This window comes from Geospiza fortis, unplaced genomic scaffold (assembly GCF_000277835.1).
Source record: "Geospiza fortis unplaced genomic scaffold, GeoFor_1.0 scaffold164, whole genome shotgun sequence".
In the NCBI taxonomy this organism is placed as follows: Eukaryota; Metazoa; Chordata; class Aves; order Passeriformes; family Thraupidae; genus Geospiza; species Geospiza fortis.
The window spans coordinates 370,545-389,885 of NW_005054426.1; the positions used below are offsets into that span (position 1 = coordinate 370,545).

General features: G+C 40.4%; 1 protein-coding gene across 1 annotated transcript in view; it reads left to right on the plus strand.

Moving 5' to 3' along the window:
- The window catches only part of VWF (von Willebrand factor), a 124,040-nt gene that overhangs the window by 55,394 nt on the left and 49,305 nt on the right, over positions 1 to 19,341 (plus strand). The window contains exons 20-30 of the mRNA XM_014309415.2: positions 761 to 899; positions 2,399 to 2,533; positions 5,814 to 5,963; positions 6,610 to 6,750; positions 8,363 to 8,482; positions 9,018 to 9,174; positions 9,768 to 9,926; positions 10,861 to 10,996; positions 14,047 to 15,392; positions 15,684 to 15,803; positions 17,048 to 17,191. Coding sequence (XP_014164890.1) covers positions 761 to 899; positions 2,399 to 2,533; positions 5,814 to 5,963; positions 6,610 to 6,750; positions 8,363 to 8,482; positions 9,018 to 9,174; positions 9,768 to 9,926; positions 10,861 to 10,996; positions 14,047 to 15,392; positions 15,684 to 15,803; positions 17,048 to 17,191 — 2,747 coding nt within the window. The remainder of the gene's footprint in view (positions 1 to 760; positions 900 to 2,398; positions 2,534 to 5,813; positions 5,964 to 6,609; positions 6,751 to 8,362; positions 8,483 to 9,017; positions 9,175 to 9,767; positions 9,927 to 10,860; positions 10,997 to 14,046; positions 15,393 to 15,683; positions 15,804 to 17,047; positions 17,192 to 19,341) is intronic.

Below are 19,341 nucleotides of genomic sequence, written 5' to 3' on the forward strand. Positions count from 1 at the left end.
TTTCCCTGCCCTCACAGAGCATGGTTAGAAAATTCCTGGGGCAGTGATGATGTCCATCTGCATTCATGGAGCATTTAGTGGATGAATGTTTTGCCATCCTCCAGCAATGTATTGCTTATTAATTATTAAATGTTTATTATTAGATATTGTGTGAAATGGTATTCTAACTCTCCACTGATTTTGAGTTTTACTTTATTTGCTCAGCCTTTTGCTAGTTAGCAAATCAATTTATTTCACTAATCAAAAGCCTGTGGATGTCAAGGGAAAGTTCCCCTTTCATATTTGCAGCTTCTGTAGCAAGGTTGTGCTCCTGCAGGGTACTTCTGGAAAAGGGCAAGAGTGGTGGATGCTCTGTTTTGCTGCAAGGGCACTTGGAGCAGAGCAGCATATCCTAAATAAAATTCTAGTATAAAACCATATTCCAGCAAATTCTAGTAAAAAGGAATATTCCAGCAGACTCTGTCCTGACCTATTTTGTAACAGGGAAATTCAAACCACCCAGAGTCCTACACTACAGCTTGTAAGAAGCAGAGAAACACATCCCTTATTCGTTTAATCTTAGTGCACTATTTGGATTTATGCACCCACTGCTAACATATGCTGATTTATGTTGATGAGAGAGCCTCTTGTCTGGTGGTAGAGAGCTCCTGGAGGCAGAGACTGTGGCACTTACACTTTGCCTAAAGCACTTTGCGTTCTCTTGCTTGTAATTTACATTGACATAAGGACAACTGTCATTGCCCCTTTTTCTCTGTTACAGTGTGTGCCAAGGGAGGAAGTGGGAGTGCACCAAAAATCTGTGTGATGGCACCTGCACTGCTATTGGTACAGCACATTACTTGACATTTGATGGGTTGAAATACAAATTTCCAGGAAACTGCCAGTATGTGCTAGCTCAGGTAAGAAGAGCATGTCAAATACTAAAGCTGCTTGATATATAAAAACAGTTTTACACCAGGTGAGAAGCCCAGTGTTTGGATAAATCACAGTTAACTATTTCTAATTACTAAGCCAGATGATTAGTAGAGAAAAATAGAGCTTATTTTCATTTTCAGAGATGTCTTGAGAATTTTGAAAAGTGAATTTCGTTCTACAGAAATCAGGCTGTCATGTGTCCAGCTGGCCATCGTGAACCTTATGAGAGCACTTTGGTACGGAGCAGAGCTGTCTGAATCTTATCTCCAAAATGGAATTCTGGCTATCCATAAATCAATGTTTTTTTCTTTTCCTTTTTATCCTGCAGTGGTAGCTTACTGTCTGGCTGAGCAAGACAAGGAATGCTCAATGAACCTCCCCGAAATGCACCCAGAGCACAGGCTCTGCTCATTCCTTTCAGCATGATCCCTGTCTTGTTTCATGCACCATCTGCTTGGAGTCCCCTGACAATATCCATTTTCCTCACAGCAAGGAGGAGAGGGGGATAAAGGCGGAGCACACTGAAACCAACTTTTTATTTGTGGAAGCAGCCAGAATTTAGAGTTAACTAAGATAAAGGCTCATCTACATACAGATTATCATGTATTTAGAAATGTCTGTGCAAATGAGGATTTATCTGAAAATTTGTTCTAAAACTAGATGGATTCACTGCTGATTGATAACAAAAATATTCTGCAATTACAGTGGGACATGTTTCTTGGGTGGGTTACTGTTTTCCCCATAGAGTCCTCATGAGGCACATTCCTCCTTGCAGTTCTCCTTAGGGTGGAAGGTGTGATCAACCTGCCTCTGCCTAGGTCTTTGAAATGTCCTCCCACCTTGATTCCAGCTGAATTATGTTTGAGGAGTGATTGCTTTGCCACCACTGAGAGCTCTGTGTAAAGGTCTTATGGGCAGCATTACCATAGGCTACTACAAAACTACTTAAAATGGGATTCAGATCTGTTTTCCTTAAATGACAGACACAGAGAGCTCCACACAGGGCCTTTTTCTGAAAAGGTGTGTACTGAAAAAAATGAACACAACCAAAAAATAAAATCTAAAAGGCCAGAGAGATGTGAATTATCATGTAAATGTAGTAGGAACTCTCCAAGGATCTCAGAAATTCTGGATTTAGAAGAAAATCAATACATTAAGCTATCTGTGTATTCAGATGTGCCCTGTGCCCATCATACATTTTTAAATATCACAGATAGTAACATGGTGGATTCTCCCTGCCAAAAAAATACTCTCCAAATTATGCATATGTGTGTCGCTGGCAGAGTGTGCCTCACTCTTTAAGGGATGGGACACATGAATAGCAGTGCTAAGAATAAACTAAATGAACATGGGAACAGTTAGCATGCCAATATATATCCTATTGACCACAGATTACAGAGTGTTGTTTGAGGCTTCTTTTTTCTCTGTGTTTTTCCCTGTGTGTGTTTTTCATTACTGACTCATTTATTTTCTTATCTGATAGGATTTCTGCAAGGGTGACTCTGGAACATTTCAGATACTCATTTCAAATGAAGGCTGTGGCTTCACTGGAGAAAAGTGCACCAAAAGGGTTGTCATTGTGTATGAAGGAGGGGAAATAGAGCTGTTCAATGGAAATGTATGTATGCTTTCTTTTCTCTTTCCTTCCTGTTTTTTTGCTTGGGAAAATAATTTCAGATTGTTCAGTAAGCTGAGGCATGAATGACCTCACACTCAGGGGTTCTTAATCATAAAATGATCAGGTTAGCAGGATTATATTTATCCATTTTTCTTCCAGAGGTATAATGCTTTTTAGGTATTTCTTCTATTTGGTATTTCTGCTATTTCTTGATGCCAGTCAGTTTATCTCAGATAATCATAGAATGGTTTGGGTTGGAAGGGACCTGAAAGATTACTCAGTTCTACTCCCTTTCCATGGGCAGGGCACCTTCCACTATCCCAGGTTGCTCAGAGCCCCATCCAACCTGGCCTGGAACGCTTCCAGGGATTGGGCAACCTATGCCAGGGCCTCCCCACCCTGACAGGGAAGGATTTCTTCCTAATATCCAATCTAACCCTGCTCTCTATTAGTTTAAGGTCATTCCCCTTGTCCCACTCCAGACCCTGGTAAAGAGTCTCTCTCCAGCTCTTTTGTAGCCCTTTTAGCTATTGAAAGATCGCGATGAAGTCTCCCTGCAACCTTCTCTTCTTCAGGCTGAAAAATTCTCACTTTTTCAGTCTGTTTTCATGACAGAGATGCTCCAGCCCTCTGATCATTTTGGTGGCCTCCTCTGGACTCATTCCAACAGCTCCACATCCCTCATGTATTGGGTGCTTCAGATCCTTTCTAAACATGGTTTGTCAAAGCCTCTTTCCAGCAACATGAAGTGCAAGGAAGGGCTAAGAGATGACTGACCTGTGGCTAGTAAAACATCAGAACTAATTTAGCAAGCTGAAGGACTGAACACACACACGCGTGAAAAAAAAGTTGATACTGGAATGTCAGCTGTCCTTTGTCCTGTTAAATTGCTGGATGAAATATCCGCCTGACTATATTCTTCTTTTTCCTCCCTTTTGCTACCAACAAACATGGAAGAATTGACCAAGAATCTCTTCCATTTCCCATGTCCCTTCCCAGCAGGAAATGAGCTTTCCAGAGGGCAGGGTTCAGCCCTTTGCCTCGAGCACTGTGACAATTCTCACTGCCTGTGAGCTTAGCCATTGCAAGAGTGCAGTGGATTATTGTTTCAGTCACTGCCTTTTCAGAAGTCCTGTGCTCTGAACTGGTGTCTGGACCAGATTACAACAATGTTCCCAGTGAAACCACTCTACGTTTGCCTGGTTTTGGGTTAACAGACAAAGCTGTACCAGGTTTGGAATTGCCTGCAAATTGCCACCGTGCCTTGGCAGGAACACAAAAACATGACCTTTATTAAAGGTGTCTGTGCAGTGCACCATGACAGCATAGGATCCATACAGGCTTTTGGGTGCTGCAGAAATGAACACAAGCCATATTGGTTGTCTAGTTTTTCATTTCTACTGCTAAAGAATCCCTGACTTGGCTGAGGGTAAATAGCAGTGCAGGGATCATTCCATCTAGCTGAGCTTTGTCTGAAAGCTTCTTTAGGTGACAGATTTTCAGAAAAGCTGTGATTCCATTTGGATATGTAAGAAAGGGACAGAAGATAACAGCAGGTGATTTAGGCATCCAGCAGCTCCAGCATGAGAGGATGTTCTTGAGGGAGCCTGTCCTTGTAAGACCTAGGTCTGTATTACAGCACTGTCCACATGACCCTGAGTGAATTTTCAGTTGTCTTTTTGGAGAGTTTAAGGCTCAGTATAATAATATACAGAGCAAATTTTCTTAGAAATAACAACAACTAAAAGAGACATTAAGGAAAACCAATGGATATGGAGACTCCTAAGCAAATTCTTATTCAGTAATGACTTTCTACACTCTTTTTCCACAAGAATCCTTAGAAGCAAGCAGAAGAATCAGATATTCTTTTAGCCATTATAATGTTTCCAATTAACATTGTTTTAAGATGATATGTTTTGAGAGCAGCTTCTACTGCTGCTGGTAAATGAGGGTTTAATTGATATGTTACAGTTCTGGCTACATTTAAAACAAAATGAAATAATTTTTTATTTTCTGAAACAAATCTGCAAGTTTGCAAGGTCAAAAGTTTATGACTTCATGGTTGGGCAAAAAGCCTCCATAAACATAAAAATTCTGTAATTTAAGTCAACTTCCCAGCTCAACTTTGTCCTCTTCTGTTTTTTGGAATCCTCTGAATTTGGAAAGACCAAGACTGTTGAAGAATTTTAAGTGGCCAAGTGTAGTAATATGTTGGGCATAGGAGAAAATTAAAAAGTTAGCTCTTTTGGAACCTAAAATATCTTTTAATATCTTCCCTAAAGACAATGAAGACCTTCTTTAGGAAATCCATGGAAAATGTAAACTGTCTTCTCTGGGATAAATTTTCTGATGATAGCTCAGAGATTAAAAGAATTTAATTACTGTGCTGAGCTTTTGCTGAATAGAGCAAGAAAGAATAGTGGGATAAGGAAATATTTTGCCCTCAAAGTAAGGGAGTGGGTAAATGGTTTCTGGGCTCTTCTTTCTCCCTTACATTAATTGCTATTTCTACTGATTAAAAGAACTTCCAGAACTAAGCAGTTAGTGCATTAATATGGTGCTTAAAGTAACAGCCATGCCAGACTTTTCTTTTCAAATTATTTAATATTCCTCTTAGAGTTCCCATTGAAAGGGAATTATGGTGTGAAAGAGACCATTTTAAATTAATCTCTTAAATTCTTAGTAGCTGCAGGCAGTGAATTTGCAGCCAGATGGAAAAAGAAAGAGGCACACAGGGGAAGGGAAAGTGATGGAAAAAATGAATAGACACCAAAAGGAATCTTTCTGGATTTTTCCTGTAGGTGTAATTAGTTGAGAAGAAGATTCCTGACTCCAGAATACGACTGGTCTTTGAGAGGCCACTGATATGTGTGGTTCTCCCAGTTCTTATTACACCAGAAGGACAGAATTGTTAAGTTTCCTAAAAAGCTGAAATAAAAAAAGCCTGAACCAACATGTAATTATTCAGTGAACCAGTGACCAATACTAAACTGGTGATTAATTGAGTATACCCTGTCTTTGTCAGCCCTGCTTCATATATTGGCATTGTGTGGTATACCCTGGGACCACATTCAAAGACTTTGGAAATGAGATGAGATTGAAAGACTGTACTTGTATCCCAAATTTCTGGTTTTCTCTGGAGCATCTGGATAGTATATTGAAACTCTCTGGAGAACAGCATGAATGGAAGCACCTGTTAACATGTCCCACTGGGAAAATCACCTACCTTAAATAATAATTAGAGATACTGCTGATTGTACAATGTGTTTCTCTCATTCAGGTAAACATCAGGATACCTCCTAAGGGTGAAAATGATAATTTAGATGTCATCAAGTCTGGCCGTTATTACATCATTTTACTGGGCAAAAGCATCAGTGTGACCTGGGACCTGGCCATGGGAGTCTCCATTATCTTAAAAGGCAATTTCAAAGTAAGTGGTTTTTGCTCCACCTCTTATTCTCACTAAAGAATGCATTTAACCTGTCCCTGGGGAATGGCTTTTTTCTTTTTTTTTTTAATGTAGATTTTTATGGTATGTTAGGCACTTGTTCAAAAATTGAGGGGTTGTTTGGTAGTACTGTAGAACTGCCTTCTTTTCCTGGTTGTTCAACTATAAGGGCCAAATCCTGGATCATTGGAAATAAGTTACGACAGAAAGGATGAGTGTTGTGGGACCTCAGAATAACCAGGAATAATTTCCTTCTGCATTCAAGAAGAGCAGCATAAGAGCCAGATTTACTGGTGATGGTGATAGGACAGCAATCTCCAAAAATGAAATGGGATTGTAGGGACACACTCCAAACAGAGCCACTGGGCACTGCTGATTAGAGCAGTCCTTCCTTCTGGGAGTCCCTGGGGACAGCATGGTCCTGCTTTCAGCAAAGCAAAGTGGGAATGGGAGCTACACATTCTCTGAGAGAGACTGTGTCTGTCTGAGTGGCCTTGGCAAAGCCATGGGTAATTCAGTTTTTGAACCTCATGGCATTAAATCACCAGGCTAAAAAGACTTCTTAACAAAACCCTAAGCTGGTCTACAGTTGTAAGATTAATGCTTTCTGTGTTTCTTTCCCTGCAAGGATCAAGTGTGTGGTCTGTGTGGAAATTTTGATGGAATTCAAAACAATGATTTGACCAGCAGCAGTGAACACCTTGAAGTAGATCCAGTTGACTTTGGGAATTCTTGGAAAGTTAATTCCCACTGTGCTGATGTTGCAAAGGTAATTGTGAATGAACTGTGAAAACTAATTAGTGTGGGTTACACTATCAGTGAAGAGTGGACAAAGAGCTTTGGAAGGATTAAAATAAGTAGAAATTAACTCCTTCCTCCATGTTTTTGCCAAAAAATATTACTTTTTTAAATCTGGTAAAAGGCCAATTAACTTATGTAAGGCTTCTGGGCTGCCTGGCTTCAGTGTAATGTTAAAATAGCCAATTTGTTTAGTAGAGACTGTTCCTAGAGTTATCCAGCCCAGATGCTTGAAATCCAGCTATCACCACTGGAAATCTAATTTTAGAGTTTAATCTTAAAAAATGTCACTGTAATTTTCAGTCAGGGTGGGTTCAAATAAAAATTTTGTTTCTCCCTATTCAAATTTTTATTTCCTAAATCTTAGTCTGTCCATTACAAACAATGGAATGCACAGGTTAATTTCTTTAATTTCTTTCTATATGATTCTCTCTCTCTCTTTTTTTTTTTTACTTTGATTCCGCTTTTATTTTCAGGTTGGAAAGGCTTGATCAGAAAAAGCAGGATAAAGGAGGGGGATGGGAGAGCTTATTGCTATCCATCATTGCATGTAAATCCTGGGGAGGGTAGCTGCTTTCTGAAAGTGTTATCTATGTCCCAGTGCTGGAAATTTCTTGGGGTTCTACGTATATTACACATAAGAGTCTACTTCCTATTTTCCAAATACAGAGTTTTGAAAGAATGAAATTGAATAAGAAATTTGTAAGTAGCTGACAAATAAAGCCCAAAGTATTTCCAAATGAAATACTTTGGGCTTTATTTGCGATGAAATACCTTGAAATACCTTGTTTTGACATTTGTAAAACAAAGCATTTCGTTCAGCTGATGCTTTTCTTCTGAAAATTTGTCCAAGTGATCAGGGCAGGGGGTGGAAAAGCCTTTTCTAGATATTTTCTTACAAGATTTGAATTACCAGACAAACACACTGAAGCATTTGTTTGTGATCACATGAAGTCTTCTGGGTTAGTTGCTAATTATGTGCAAGTGTGACATAGCCACAATATTACCTTTCTGAAGGTAACTTTTTTCATTTGACTGAAGCACAATAAAAAGTTGCAGTACTGTGGAGTGAGGCCACAGAGTCAGACTGAAAAGGAGCAGCTTCTCATTTCAGTATCATAGGCGCAGGACGGGACCTGCAGAGTGTTGGTGTCTTAAATTCTGTGTCAATACTAGTGCTCCTTGTTCTTAGATAAATTAAATGGGAGGAGGGAAGATTACTGAGCTATTTTTATTCAGCAGCAGCCTTGGGTATTGTCTGCTGAAATCTGATAATATTTTTAAGACTCATGGACCTGCTGAGGAGTTGTGGATGATCATTTGTCAGATTGGGTGTTTGGTACAGTGGGTCTTCCTGTCATCTAAATCTGAGTTAAAATTTCAGGGTACAAGTAAGAGCTGGAGAAAATGAAGGAGGTGATCTGCTCTGCTGCAGCAGGATCTGTGTGTGTTGTGCAACAGTTTGAAACTTTACTCAGAGAAACAATTTCCTTTGGTAGTGGGTCTCTTACTTCAATTTGAAGAGTCCCAAGGTCCTGAAGACAAGGCTAAAACAATCTCTGCTTGTCTCTTACAATATTAAGCCCAGCTTGGAACAGACCTTGATGTCTCCTCTGTGTGGTGGAAACATAGTGAAGCAGATGATGGTAGAATCATCATGCAACATTTTGTCTGGAAGTGTCTTTGAAGAATGCACAAAATTGGTGAGTACTGGGTCATGTGTTTCACATTCTTCAATTCTGCATGATCTGTGCTGGCATTGATTACAGCTGAGGGAAAAAGTGTGCTTGTGCTGACAGCACATAGGACTTGGTGAAGGCTGGCTGATGTTCTCATGTCTCACCTTGTCCTGTAGTGGAGGCTTTATGGGAAAATGCACCTTTGTGGGAAAACACACCTATTAAGCTATGAAGTAACTTCTTCCCAAGGGAAATTTTACTGTATAGTCCAGGGATTGCACATGAAGTGAAGCTTACGGGTTGAGATTTTAGGGAAGGGGGAGTTGAGCCAATGCAATGCCTTTCAGGCTGTGTTATACCCAAACTGCTGCATGAGAGGGATAGGGACAAGGCTTAAAAATATTAAGTGATTGCAAACTGCAGTCCTTGCTGACATCAGCAGAAAGATTTGCACTGATTTATGTGGCACCTTGACCCTTGGCAAACGATCTGAAGGTTAATGATATGTACAGGAAGGAGATGAAGGACTTGGAGTGTCCTTTGCCCTTCTCTCCTGTAGGTGAATCCAGAGCCATACATTGACATTTGCCTGTATGACACCTGTGCTTGTGAGTCTGTTGGGGACTGTGCATGTTTCTGTGACACCGTTGCAGCCTACGCACACGCCTGCGCACAGAAAGGGGTGGCTGTTCACTGGAGGTCACCGACTCTGTGCCGTAAGTACAGAAAACACGAGGCAGAACTGGGTGCAAACGTGCAAGGTTTTGGTTCAGACTGGTCAGATTTAGCTCTGTTCCCACTGACATGCAGAGAATTTCGAGTTAATGGGGCTGGGCTAGCAGCTCTCTCTTGACACTCCCATTCCCTGTTCTATTTCTGTACCTGGCAAACCTCAAACCTGTTCCATCAATTAGGAGATGTAGTAGCCTGTGGTACAAAATCTAGATGAAGAAATAATTTCAGTAATATATATGTACATGTGCATCAATTAAAGTTTGCAATTTGGGGTTGTGTTGCACTTGCTGTTATCAAACCTAAGAATTTCTGGTCTGAAAGCATGTATTTCATTGTGTGAAAAAAGATGTAAGTGTGAAAAGGTGGTCTGCCCTGACTGTAGTCAAACAATAATAAAACAATAATCTTTATTTAAAAGTGGAAATCTTTATTTTTCTAGATATACATGGTCCACTTTGTACAGTGTTTGGTGCCATAGTTCTGAGAGGCATGGTGGATATACACTCTGGTTTGACTTTTCTTTTTTTTTTTTTTTTTTTTTTTTTTTTTTGCCTCTGATTCTGTCCCTGCATAGCACAAAGCTGTGAGGACTTGAATAAACAGGAATTAGATTATCAGTGTGAATGGAGATATAACAGCTGTGGACCTGCTTGTCCTGTCACATGCCAACACCCGCAGGCTTTAGAGTGTCCTTTGCAGTGTGTGGAAGGATGCCACGTGCACTGTCCTGCAGGTAAGTGCATATTTTGATTTATTTAAACAGCTTTTCTTCTTCTTAACAGGTTCAGTGATGTGTTTTCACCACAATTCCTTATGGCCTGAGGAGGGAGGCGATTGGGCATCTCACTTTGGGTTTGTGAAATGGGCACAGCGTGTGGAGGGCATGAAGTGGTGCCCAGAAGAGAAGTGTGAACCCCTGCCAGCAAGGATGAGAGAAGATGGGATCAGCTTGATGATACTGGAGGATTAGGGGCTGTGTAGGAACAGATTGTTGACTCTGTGGTTAAAGTAGAGCATGAATTTGTGCTGGAAATTGATAAAATGCTCTGCTCGAGAGCACCTACAGCAGTGAAACCCATTGCCTTTACCTGCTTATTACCTCCAAGATGCTCCAGAGAGTGCCCAGCTAGCATCCTCCCATGAGCATGAGCTTCCAGATAAACTATTCCAGCAACTACCTTGTAGAAAAGGGAAAGGAAAAAGTATGGGAAATATGGGACAGGGAGAAGAAAATGAAGAAGGGAAGCAATAAAGTATTTTAAGATCCCGAGTAGCTATTCTGGGCCCTGGTATTTCTGATCAGAACAAGGTAGAGGATAGGAGGAGAAATAAATAATATACATGTATAATGGAAAATGTAATTTTCCCCTGATGTTACTGATACCCTGACATCTTCCATGTTTTGTTCTGAAGATATATTTACCTGCTGTGTGGGTGCTGGCTGTTGAAAGTATACACTGGGTTAGGTGGTTTCAATATCTAAATAAAAGCCATTATGAGGGAAGGAAATAGTTATCTGTGTCAAATTGGCAGTGGCCACAACACCAAGCAGAGTATTCAGGAGGTTTGAGCCCACCTCTGAAGCACTGTTTTGTTTTTAACCCCGTGATTAGTTTTACAGTTCATGACAACTGGCATCTTTACATTGCTCTGCTGTTTTGAAACAGGGAAAATCGTTGATGAGTTGTCCCTGGATTGTGTCAGTCCAGAAGACTGTCCTGTGTGTGCAGTTGGAGGTGACAGGATCCCACATGGAAGGAGAGTGGTTTTGAACAGAGATGATCCACAGCACTGTCAGTCTTGGTATGATGGGGTTGTGCAGGGAACCAGCATCCCTCTTGTGTAGGATGAAGGGTCAGGGATGAAGTACATCCTCATGAATAAGTATATAGATGTAACTTTAAATATATCACTCCAAAAGAAGCTTGAAAACCATCTTTTATGTCAATAACCCTTCACAGAGAACCCAGGGCTGAAGTTTTTCAATGACAGCAGTAGGGATTATAGGATGTCAACTGAATTGAAGCAAGTAAAATCTATAAATTCCTTTCTAGAAAAAGGCCTTTTCCCATGTGTTGGTGGCCCTACTTGCTTCAGATGTTCAACTTCTTTATGTGCAATGTGTGATTCAACATCAATAAAGCTGTTAGACTCCTTCCATCTGCCAGCACTAAAAAATTCCTATGTGAGGTGCAAGGTCTGAATGTGCGCTCAGTCTAGAAATTGCTGAGATTATTAGCAGTTGGAATTGTGTCCCATTACTGGAAAACCAATTTCCAGGAGATGTTAAGGTGATACCCATGGTCTGATCCTGTATACAGGTGTTTCCAAATAGGATGAAATGAATGGAAGGGAATGTGCACTGCTGTGCACTGTGCAGGATGAGGGCCTTTGGCTGCAATGCCGCAGAGGCTGTTTGCATTTTGTTTAATGCCCTGTGGAATATTATGGAAATCTGTCATTCTCTGGATGTCTGGACCATGGATGGATATTTTCACTAGTGACTTATAATGCTGTGAATAAAAGAGAGTTTTCCAACTTGTAAAATGATCAGATTTAATGGAAACGGAGTTGTAAAACTGCAGCAGCTATTATCACAGACCAGCACTGTACCTCCAAGTGCTCTGAACCTCACAGAAGCTCAGAATACGTAAAAGCTTACAATTCCTGGTCTCTACCCAGGGCTGGTGTGCAACTGAGCTATAAACCCAGGGCATGAGACAGTTAGGCTCATCAATTAAATACATAATTTTAGACAACGTACATGAAGAGCCCTGAAGAGCAAAAGGTCAAAAAAGAGTCTTCTTAAATGAGTCTCTGTTCTCCAATTTTTGTAATTCTTAATAATAACTTATCTTAAATGTTGATACACTGGCTGCTGCTCAGAAAAGATTTCAGAACATTAGGAAAACTTATCTCACTAGGGAAACATCCTTTTGCATAGCTGTCACCTAATTTAGATGCCTACACCAAACAATAGAAAATATTCCACAAAAATGAATTTCATAGCAAACATCCAAAGGAAATCGGAAACTAGAAGAGTCTTGTTCATACAAGGATTAGAATAATAAATCTTCTGTTACTGTATGTTAATGCCAAAAGTAGCTGTGCATTCTGCAATTAGGAAGACACTAAAATGAGCTTGAAAAGAACATAACACTTCTATTAAGAGAACTTAAATGAAGGTGCCACATGTAAAATGAAGTATTTTCCTGGAAAATGGCATCTTCTTCCAGTATTGACACATGTAGTTTGTACATCCTGGGTTTTCTCTGGCAGTGCAAGCAAGCATTTTTGGTGGTTACTTGTTTATAACTTTTTCCTACTCTGTTCCTTGGACTGTCCAGTAAGATAAGGAGAATATATGGACTAGTTCTTTTCCACCTGCCTGAGTGCAGGCACGTTCTTTTCTCTGAGAAGCGAAGGTGGTCAGAGGGCTGGAACACCTCCTGTGAGGACAGGCAGAGAGAGAGATGGGATTATTCAGGATGGAGAAGAGAAGGGTCTGGGAAGATCTTAATGTGACCTTTAAGTGCTTCAACCTATGAGGAAGTTGGGTACAAAATTTGTAGCAGGGCCATTTGGGGCAGAACAAGGGGTGGTGGTTTTAAGCTGAAGGATGTTCAATTTATATGAGACATAAGGAAGAAGTTACCAAAGGGATTGGTAAAACACTGGCACAGGTTGCCAGAGAGGCGGTGGATGTCCCATCCCTGGAAATATTTAAGGTCAGGCTGGACATGGCTCTAAGCAACATGATCTAGTTGAAGATGTCTCTGCTCATTGCAGGAGAGTTGGACAGGATACAGTTTAAAGATTTCTTCCCACCCAAACCCCTCTGTGATTCTAGGAAGTAAAGAGAAACATGCAGCCAGGAATTAGAAGGGCAGAAGTGTTAAAGCCTTGCTAGAGATGGATGAATTTTAAATGAGTTCATAAAAGGTGGAGGGTGACAGAGGTGAAAAAGCTCTTGGTAGTGCAGAAGGATGAATAGTGGAAAAGATGAATAAGGGAGGGAAAGAAAATTGGGAGCTGAGGTGGAAAGGGGAAAATGTACTACTGGAGGTGAGTAGAAACGGTGAGGGAAGACACAGGACTAAAAAGAGATAACATCTATGGTTGAAATAAAGCATTTAATATGACAAACTGGACTGAAGAAGAAATAATGGTAAACAGTAGGAAGGTAAAAGAGATAAAAGAAAAAGTGGAGGATGAACATGTGCCAAAGCTGTATCCAAACTAAAATGAAGTCAGGAAAAAAAAACACCAGGAAAGTAAAGCACTTAAGAGGTAGAAAAAAGATTGTTAATTTCAGTAAGGTTAAAATCTGTGTAAACCTGGCCCCTGCACAGAGTTTGCTGAGTCATATCAAAGGTAAAACATCTCTCCTAGTCTAGGATTTTACTTGGTGTTCGCTGCCTGCAGTTTGCCTCATGTTTTGGTTCCTTGTGAAGCAGACCAGATCAACCAGTTCAGTCCACCAGTATCCTGTACGTTGCTGTACTACTGATACTCAGTGGTTCCTAAACAGTTTCCAGACACAGATTTTACCCCTTCTGCAAAAGACTGTTCTAAGGAGTTTCTTCTGACAAACACGCGGTAGTTGGTCACGTTTCCTGGATCTAAACAAACATCCATGAATGCAGGGGATTTAGGTGTACAATAACATGTGGAAAGTTGTGGGGAATTGGGGTGGGAGGAAAAATTATTCACATCATGTTTTGGTTTCATTGCGGTTTTGAGATGTTTGGTTTTGCATTGGTGTTCTTTTATAATGTGTGGGTGACTTGCTGTTATAAGCATTGCTTTTTACAGTTAAATTTGATGTTTTTCTGATTTGATGATTTTTGTAGTCTGTGTGAAGGGAAGAACTTAACCTGTGTGGACTGTGAGCCCATGGAGGACATCCTAACTCTGACAACACCTATTCCAGAGGAGGACATTGAGCTACCAGCCAGTGCATACTCATGCAGCAAGATGATGGACTTGGCCTTCCTGATCGATGGCTCCAATAAACTCTCAGAGGATGACTTTGAACAGCTGAAGACTTTCATAATTGGTGTGATGAAAAAACTCCACATCTCCCAGAAAAAAATCCGAGTGTCAATTCTGGTGTATAGGGCTGGTCCCACCATCTATCTTAATCTTAAAGATATCAAAACAAATTCCCAGATGAGAAGAATTGTCCAGAACATAAAATACACAGGTGATAAAGAAGCATCTGCCTATGAAGTCTTTAAATACACTGCGTTGCATGTGTTTGGAAAAGCGGAGAGGACCAATGCTGCCAAAATTGCAGTGATATTTATAGCAAGCAGGTCTCAAAAAAAAATCCGTGACATGCTTGGGTTTTTGAAGAATAGAGACATCACAGTAATACCCGTGGGGATTGGGCCACATATCAATGTGGAGCAAGTCAAATTCGTGGCAAAAATGTTTCCAGGTAGCAGAGCCTTCCTAGTGAGCAATGTGTTGGAGCTAATGGATCATAGAGATTTCCTCATTGATCACCTGTGTGATCTTGGACCTCAAGAAAGTCTTCTGTCACCAGCTACATCTGCTCCAACCATGTCCAGTGTCATATTTCCCCCTTTGGGACTCACAGCCTCACCACCTCTTTCAGAAAAGTCCCATCCCAACAGGCTGGATATTGCTTTTATTGTGGAAGGATCTGACAATGTTGGAGAGGAAAACTTCAATAAAGTCAAGAAATTCATTGAGAAGGTGGTCACAGGAATGAATGTGGGACAGGAAAATATTCACGTTACAGTCATGCAGTATTCAGAGACTGTCAGTCTGGAGTATTCCTTTAGGGAAATACAGTCAAAGGAAAATATTATTGAGAAAGTGAGGAGTATACCCTACCAGGGAGGGAGGGCTACCAACACTGGCAATGCCCTTGATTATATTTCCAAGCATACATTTACATCAGTGAATGGGGGCAGGCAAGATGTTCCTCACTTGGTATATATGGTGTCATCCAGTCCTTCCACTGATGTTATCACACGACCTCCCAGGAGCATAAATGTTATTCCCATAGGCATAACCCCCAGTGCTAATATCCAAGAGCTCAGAAAGATCAGTCAGCCTAATGACCCAATTATCTTGAATAGTTACAACAGTCTTATTGAAGAGGCACCTGAATTAGTGCTGCAGTCGTGCTGCACTCATGGGATGAGATTTTGGACTGAAATCACAGGTAAGATTGGATGAATTTTCTGTGTAATTTCTTCTTTCTTCTGTTGGGTCTCCTCTGTTTACCCTGTGCATCATAGAAAAGCAGGAATTGAAATATCCATGTATCCCACTGGATATGAATCTCAAGGCTTTCATTCAAGGGGCATCACTAATTGCTTCAAATGGTCATTATCCTGTTCTGTTTTCCCAAAATGCAACTGTACCTACCCTTTCCCCTTCTACCACATTAGCAGATATTAATTTTGGTTATTATATATAAAATAACTTTTTTCCCTCCCCCTCTCACCCTCAGAGTTGTGCAACAAACCCATGGACATCATGTTTCTTCTGGATGGAAGTTTGAATATTGGAGCATCAGAGTTTGAGGAAATGAAAAGCTTTGTGCGGGCATTTATTGAAAGTGTTGTGATTGGTATGTATCTGCCTTTCAGCACAAACACAGAAATATGTTTTGTAAAACAAAGGAATTTGCTTGTAGGGGACAAACCAGCTTCTCATTGGAGGTTTTTCAATTCTTAATTTTAAATTACTCATTCTAATCCCTCAAAGCACTGACTGCTCAATGTTTATTTCCAGACCCCTGTGGGATGGCTGATGCTTTCTGGGTGTGCTAAGCTCACTGTGCTTGTAGACTGTGTACTGATATGGGGGTACACCTCTGGTCAGGCCAGTCCTTATCTTTCATTATCAGTGCAGCCCCTCTGGCAGAAAGCATTGTATCCTGCACATACATGAAGGGATCATGTAGCACAGGGAGCAGTTTAAGACATTGTATGCGTTGTACCAAGTTCATCTGCATCCTGTGTTTTCCCAGTTTTATTTAACAAACATGGATTTTGTTTTTATTTTTAGTCAGAATTATAGACTTACATTTTTTTGATCCAGCATTAAACCATTTCCATGGAGCAACTGCTGTTATTGGTAGTGTTCATATATGTCTTACAAAGCATTGATAAAGACTCGTGCTCTATAAATAAATACCTTCAGTATGGGGCCATGAAGAGAAGTATAGCCAATCACTATAGACAACATTTTGCCTGGTTTAATTTTGCAATTCTGGTATTTCAAACTGTCTATATAAACGCTCTGTTAATAGTTTTATTTGTATTTCTTACATAATGTATAATCAGGATGTTAGAGAGGACCATAATTTGGAATTTGTCTTCATTCCCCTTCACAGGTCAAGCTCCCTGGATTCACTTTGTTCCATGCACATCACTCCAGTGCTGTTATGAGAGAGGGAATTGTGCATGAAATGATCCAGGGAGCTTGGCCCATCTGACAAATGGAGCATCAATCTACTGCTTGTGCAAAACAAGGTGCATGTTAAAAGAAAAAAAAAAGAGGGGATGTTTAGATAATTTTAAAATGGAAAAGAAATAATCCTGAATGGAGATCAAGAAAACAAAATTCTCCAGTTACTGTCATATTGATCTGTGCTAAAATACTGCATGCTGACTCCTGATAGAAAAGCAACTGTTTCCAGCAGTACTTGGATGTTTTTTCATCAGGGAATAGTTCAGTTTTGGTCTTTTCACACTCTGATAGAAAACCATTGTCCAGTTGTGCCTAATGTAAATCACAATGCCAACGTTTCTTTAGATTTATTTTAAGACATTCACATGCACTGCCTAAAGTGTTTATTTTCTGCTTCAGGCAATTCTTCAATTCACGTGTCAGTTCTTCAGTATGCCAGGGAAAATAATGTAGAAATTTCATGGAACATGCCTCAAGAGACTGACAGGCTTGTAGAGATGGTGCAGTCCATTCAACAAAGGGAGCAAGGTCCTACCAGATTAGGTGAGTGATTTTGTGAACACTGGTGTTTAAACAGGGGACGAACAAAACCACATGGAATGCTAAATACAGGCTGGCTACAAGCACCAATTTATGTCATTGTGGTGACATTTCCTGTTAAGGTTCAACCTCTAGTTATGGTTCAGTTTTCTCTACTAAAATGAATTCGTAGGTTACACAAATTATGGTTTGTCTTTAATGTATTTTGGAAAGAAGCCTTGAAGTAATGCTCAGGATATCTTTCAAGCAAGCAAAGCATAATGAAGAAGTAAGGACTTTGATCATTAACCTTTCAGTGCTGGTTAGTTGATTAGACATTTAGGAGCAGAGCTGCTCATGCTGGCTTCATGAGCTGCCCTTACCAGATGTTTGTGCTGAGCCAGTGTAACCCATCTTGCTGAAAAATAGCAAAACAAGAGTTATATTCTGTGTGGTTCACTTCCTTTACCCAAGTTGCCATGCTGGTTCCACAGGGACTTGGGCTGACACAAGACTGGGAGTGGTGCCAGGGAGCAGAGAACAAGAATTGCTTAAGGCAACACCTCAGCTGAAGAGTTACTTGTGAAATACTATCTTCTGTTCCAGACAGACAGGTCCACTTCCATTTTCATGTGCGAAAACATCAGCTTTCCCACTGGTCTGCAGAAACTTGGTGCACACAGAAATATCAGTTGCAGGGTTCAGCAAAAAATTATTCTTCTACAGAATCTTACACCAGCTACCCTGAGAATTTTGTTCTTCTGGATAGGAACCACATTTACTCTGGCAGCCATCTAGCATCAGGGTCCTTTAAGGGTTGGGGAATATACAGATTTTTGGAGTCTTTGGACTACAAAGAGTTATTTGTACAGAAAAGTGCGAAATAAAACCTGACTTCCATAGTTCACAGGAGGATTAGCTCTGATTGCTTTCTCAACCTGGAGAAATAAAAATACCAGATGGCTGATGAGACTTCTACAGGCTCGTTGTGGGATGAATTGTTGCATACAAATAGATAAGTTTTGTGAAGCCTTCCATGTAATGTGTAGAGGAAGCCACATGGAACTGCAGTATAAACAGAGCAAACACGGCCTTTGGGAAATGAAACGGAAGAGGCAGCCACATGACATCCTCATTAGTGATTTGTTTATGTCTCATTGGAAAATGCTCAGAGACCGTGATCGAGGATGTGGTATAATGAATGAAAGTGAAATAGAGTAGAAGTAGTTCCTCTCAAATGAGGTCATGAAAATATGGTGCTGTGTTGCACCTTGTGATGTGTGTGAATGTGGCTGGCTGTGCAGGAGACAGCATTCCCAGGAAGTGCACGGTCACTCAGGCCCTTCTGTCTGTGCTCAGGCATCTGGAAATGCAGAGGCTGCTTGACAAATGTAGATGGCCCAGTCTGGATGCTGCATTTTCTTAGGCGATCTTTACTAGCCGTTGCTTGATCATTGCTATAAGACCAGAGCTGTTTCTTCTTATTTGCACTGGCTGCCTGATGGTAGAAGAACAATTAAGTGAAATCTTTATTCCATCTTTGTTGATCCAAATCGTGCTTTTTTGGTCCAAAAAGCTCTATGTGTAGAGGGCAATTGTTGCTACCACTGCAAAAATCTTACTGTAGAAAGCATTCCCTTTCCTGCATTATTTAGCCATAAGGAAACTCCAGGAGAGATTTTAGTAAAAAAAAATAATGAAAAACTACTGAGTATGTGAGGGCATAAAAAGAACAAGAAAGAGCAGCTTATACCACAAATCTTTCCCATGCTTGTGCAGTGGGGCCATTCAATAACATCAGGCGAATCTTGGCTCAAGTAACCTATCAAGAAGTACCTCTGGGGCTATTCAGACATCATGAAATCGTGTACAACTTCACATAAGAAACAACCGAAAAACAAAAAGGAAACTAACTAAACGCTGAAGTGATGTGTGCAAGACAACTGAGAATCACATAAATGTGTCTCTGTTCAGCATTTGTGGGTGTTTAGGAGAGTCACAGGGAGCAGACTGAGCAATCCCTACAGTAAATACTGCTTAACACTTTATAAAAACATTATTTTGCTTCCTTATAGCCCTTGTAAAAGTTGCTCTTTTAGGCTGACATTTTCCTGCCTCAGCCTTAAAATTTGGAGGAAGTATGTTCTATGTGGCTCAGCTGTATAAAAGCATCT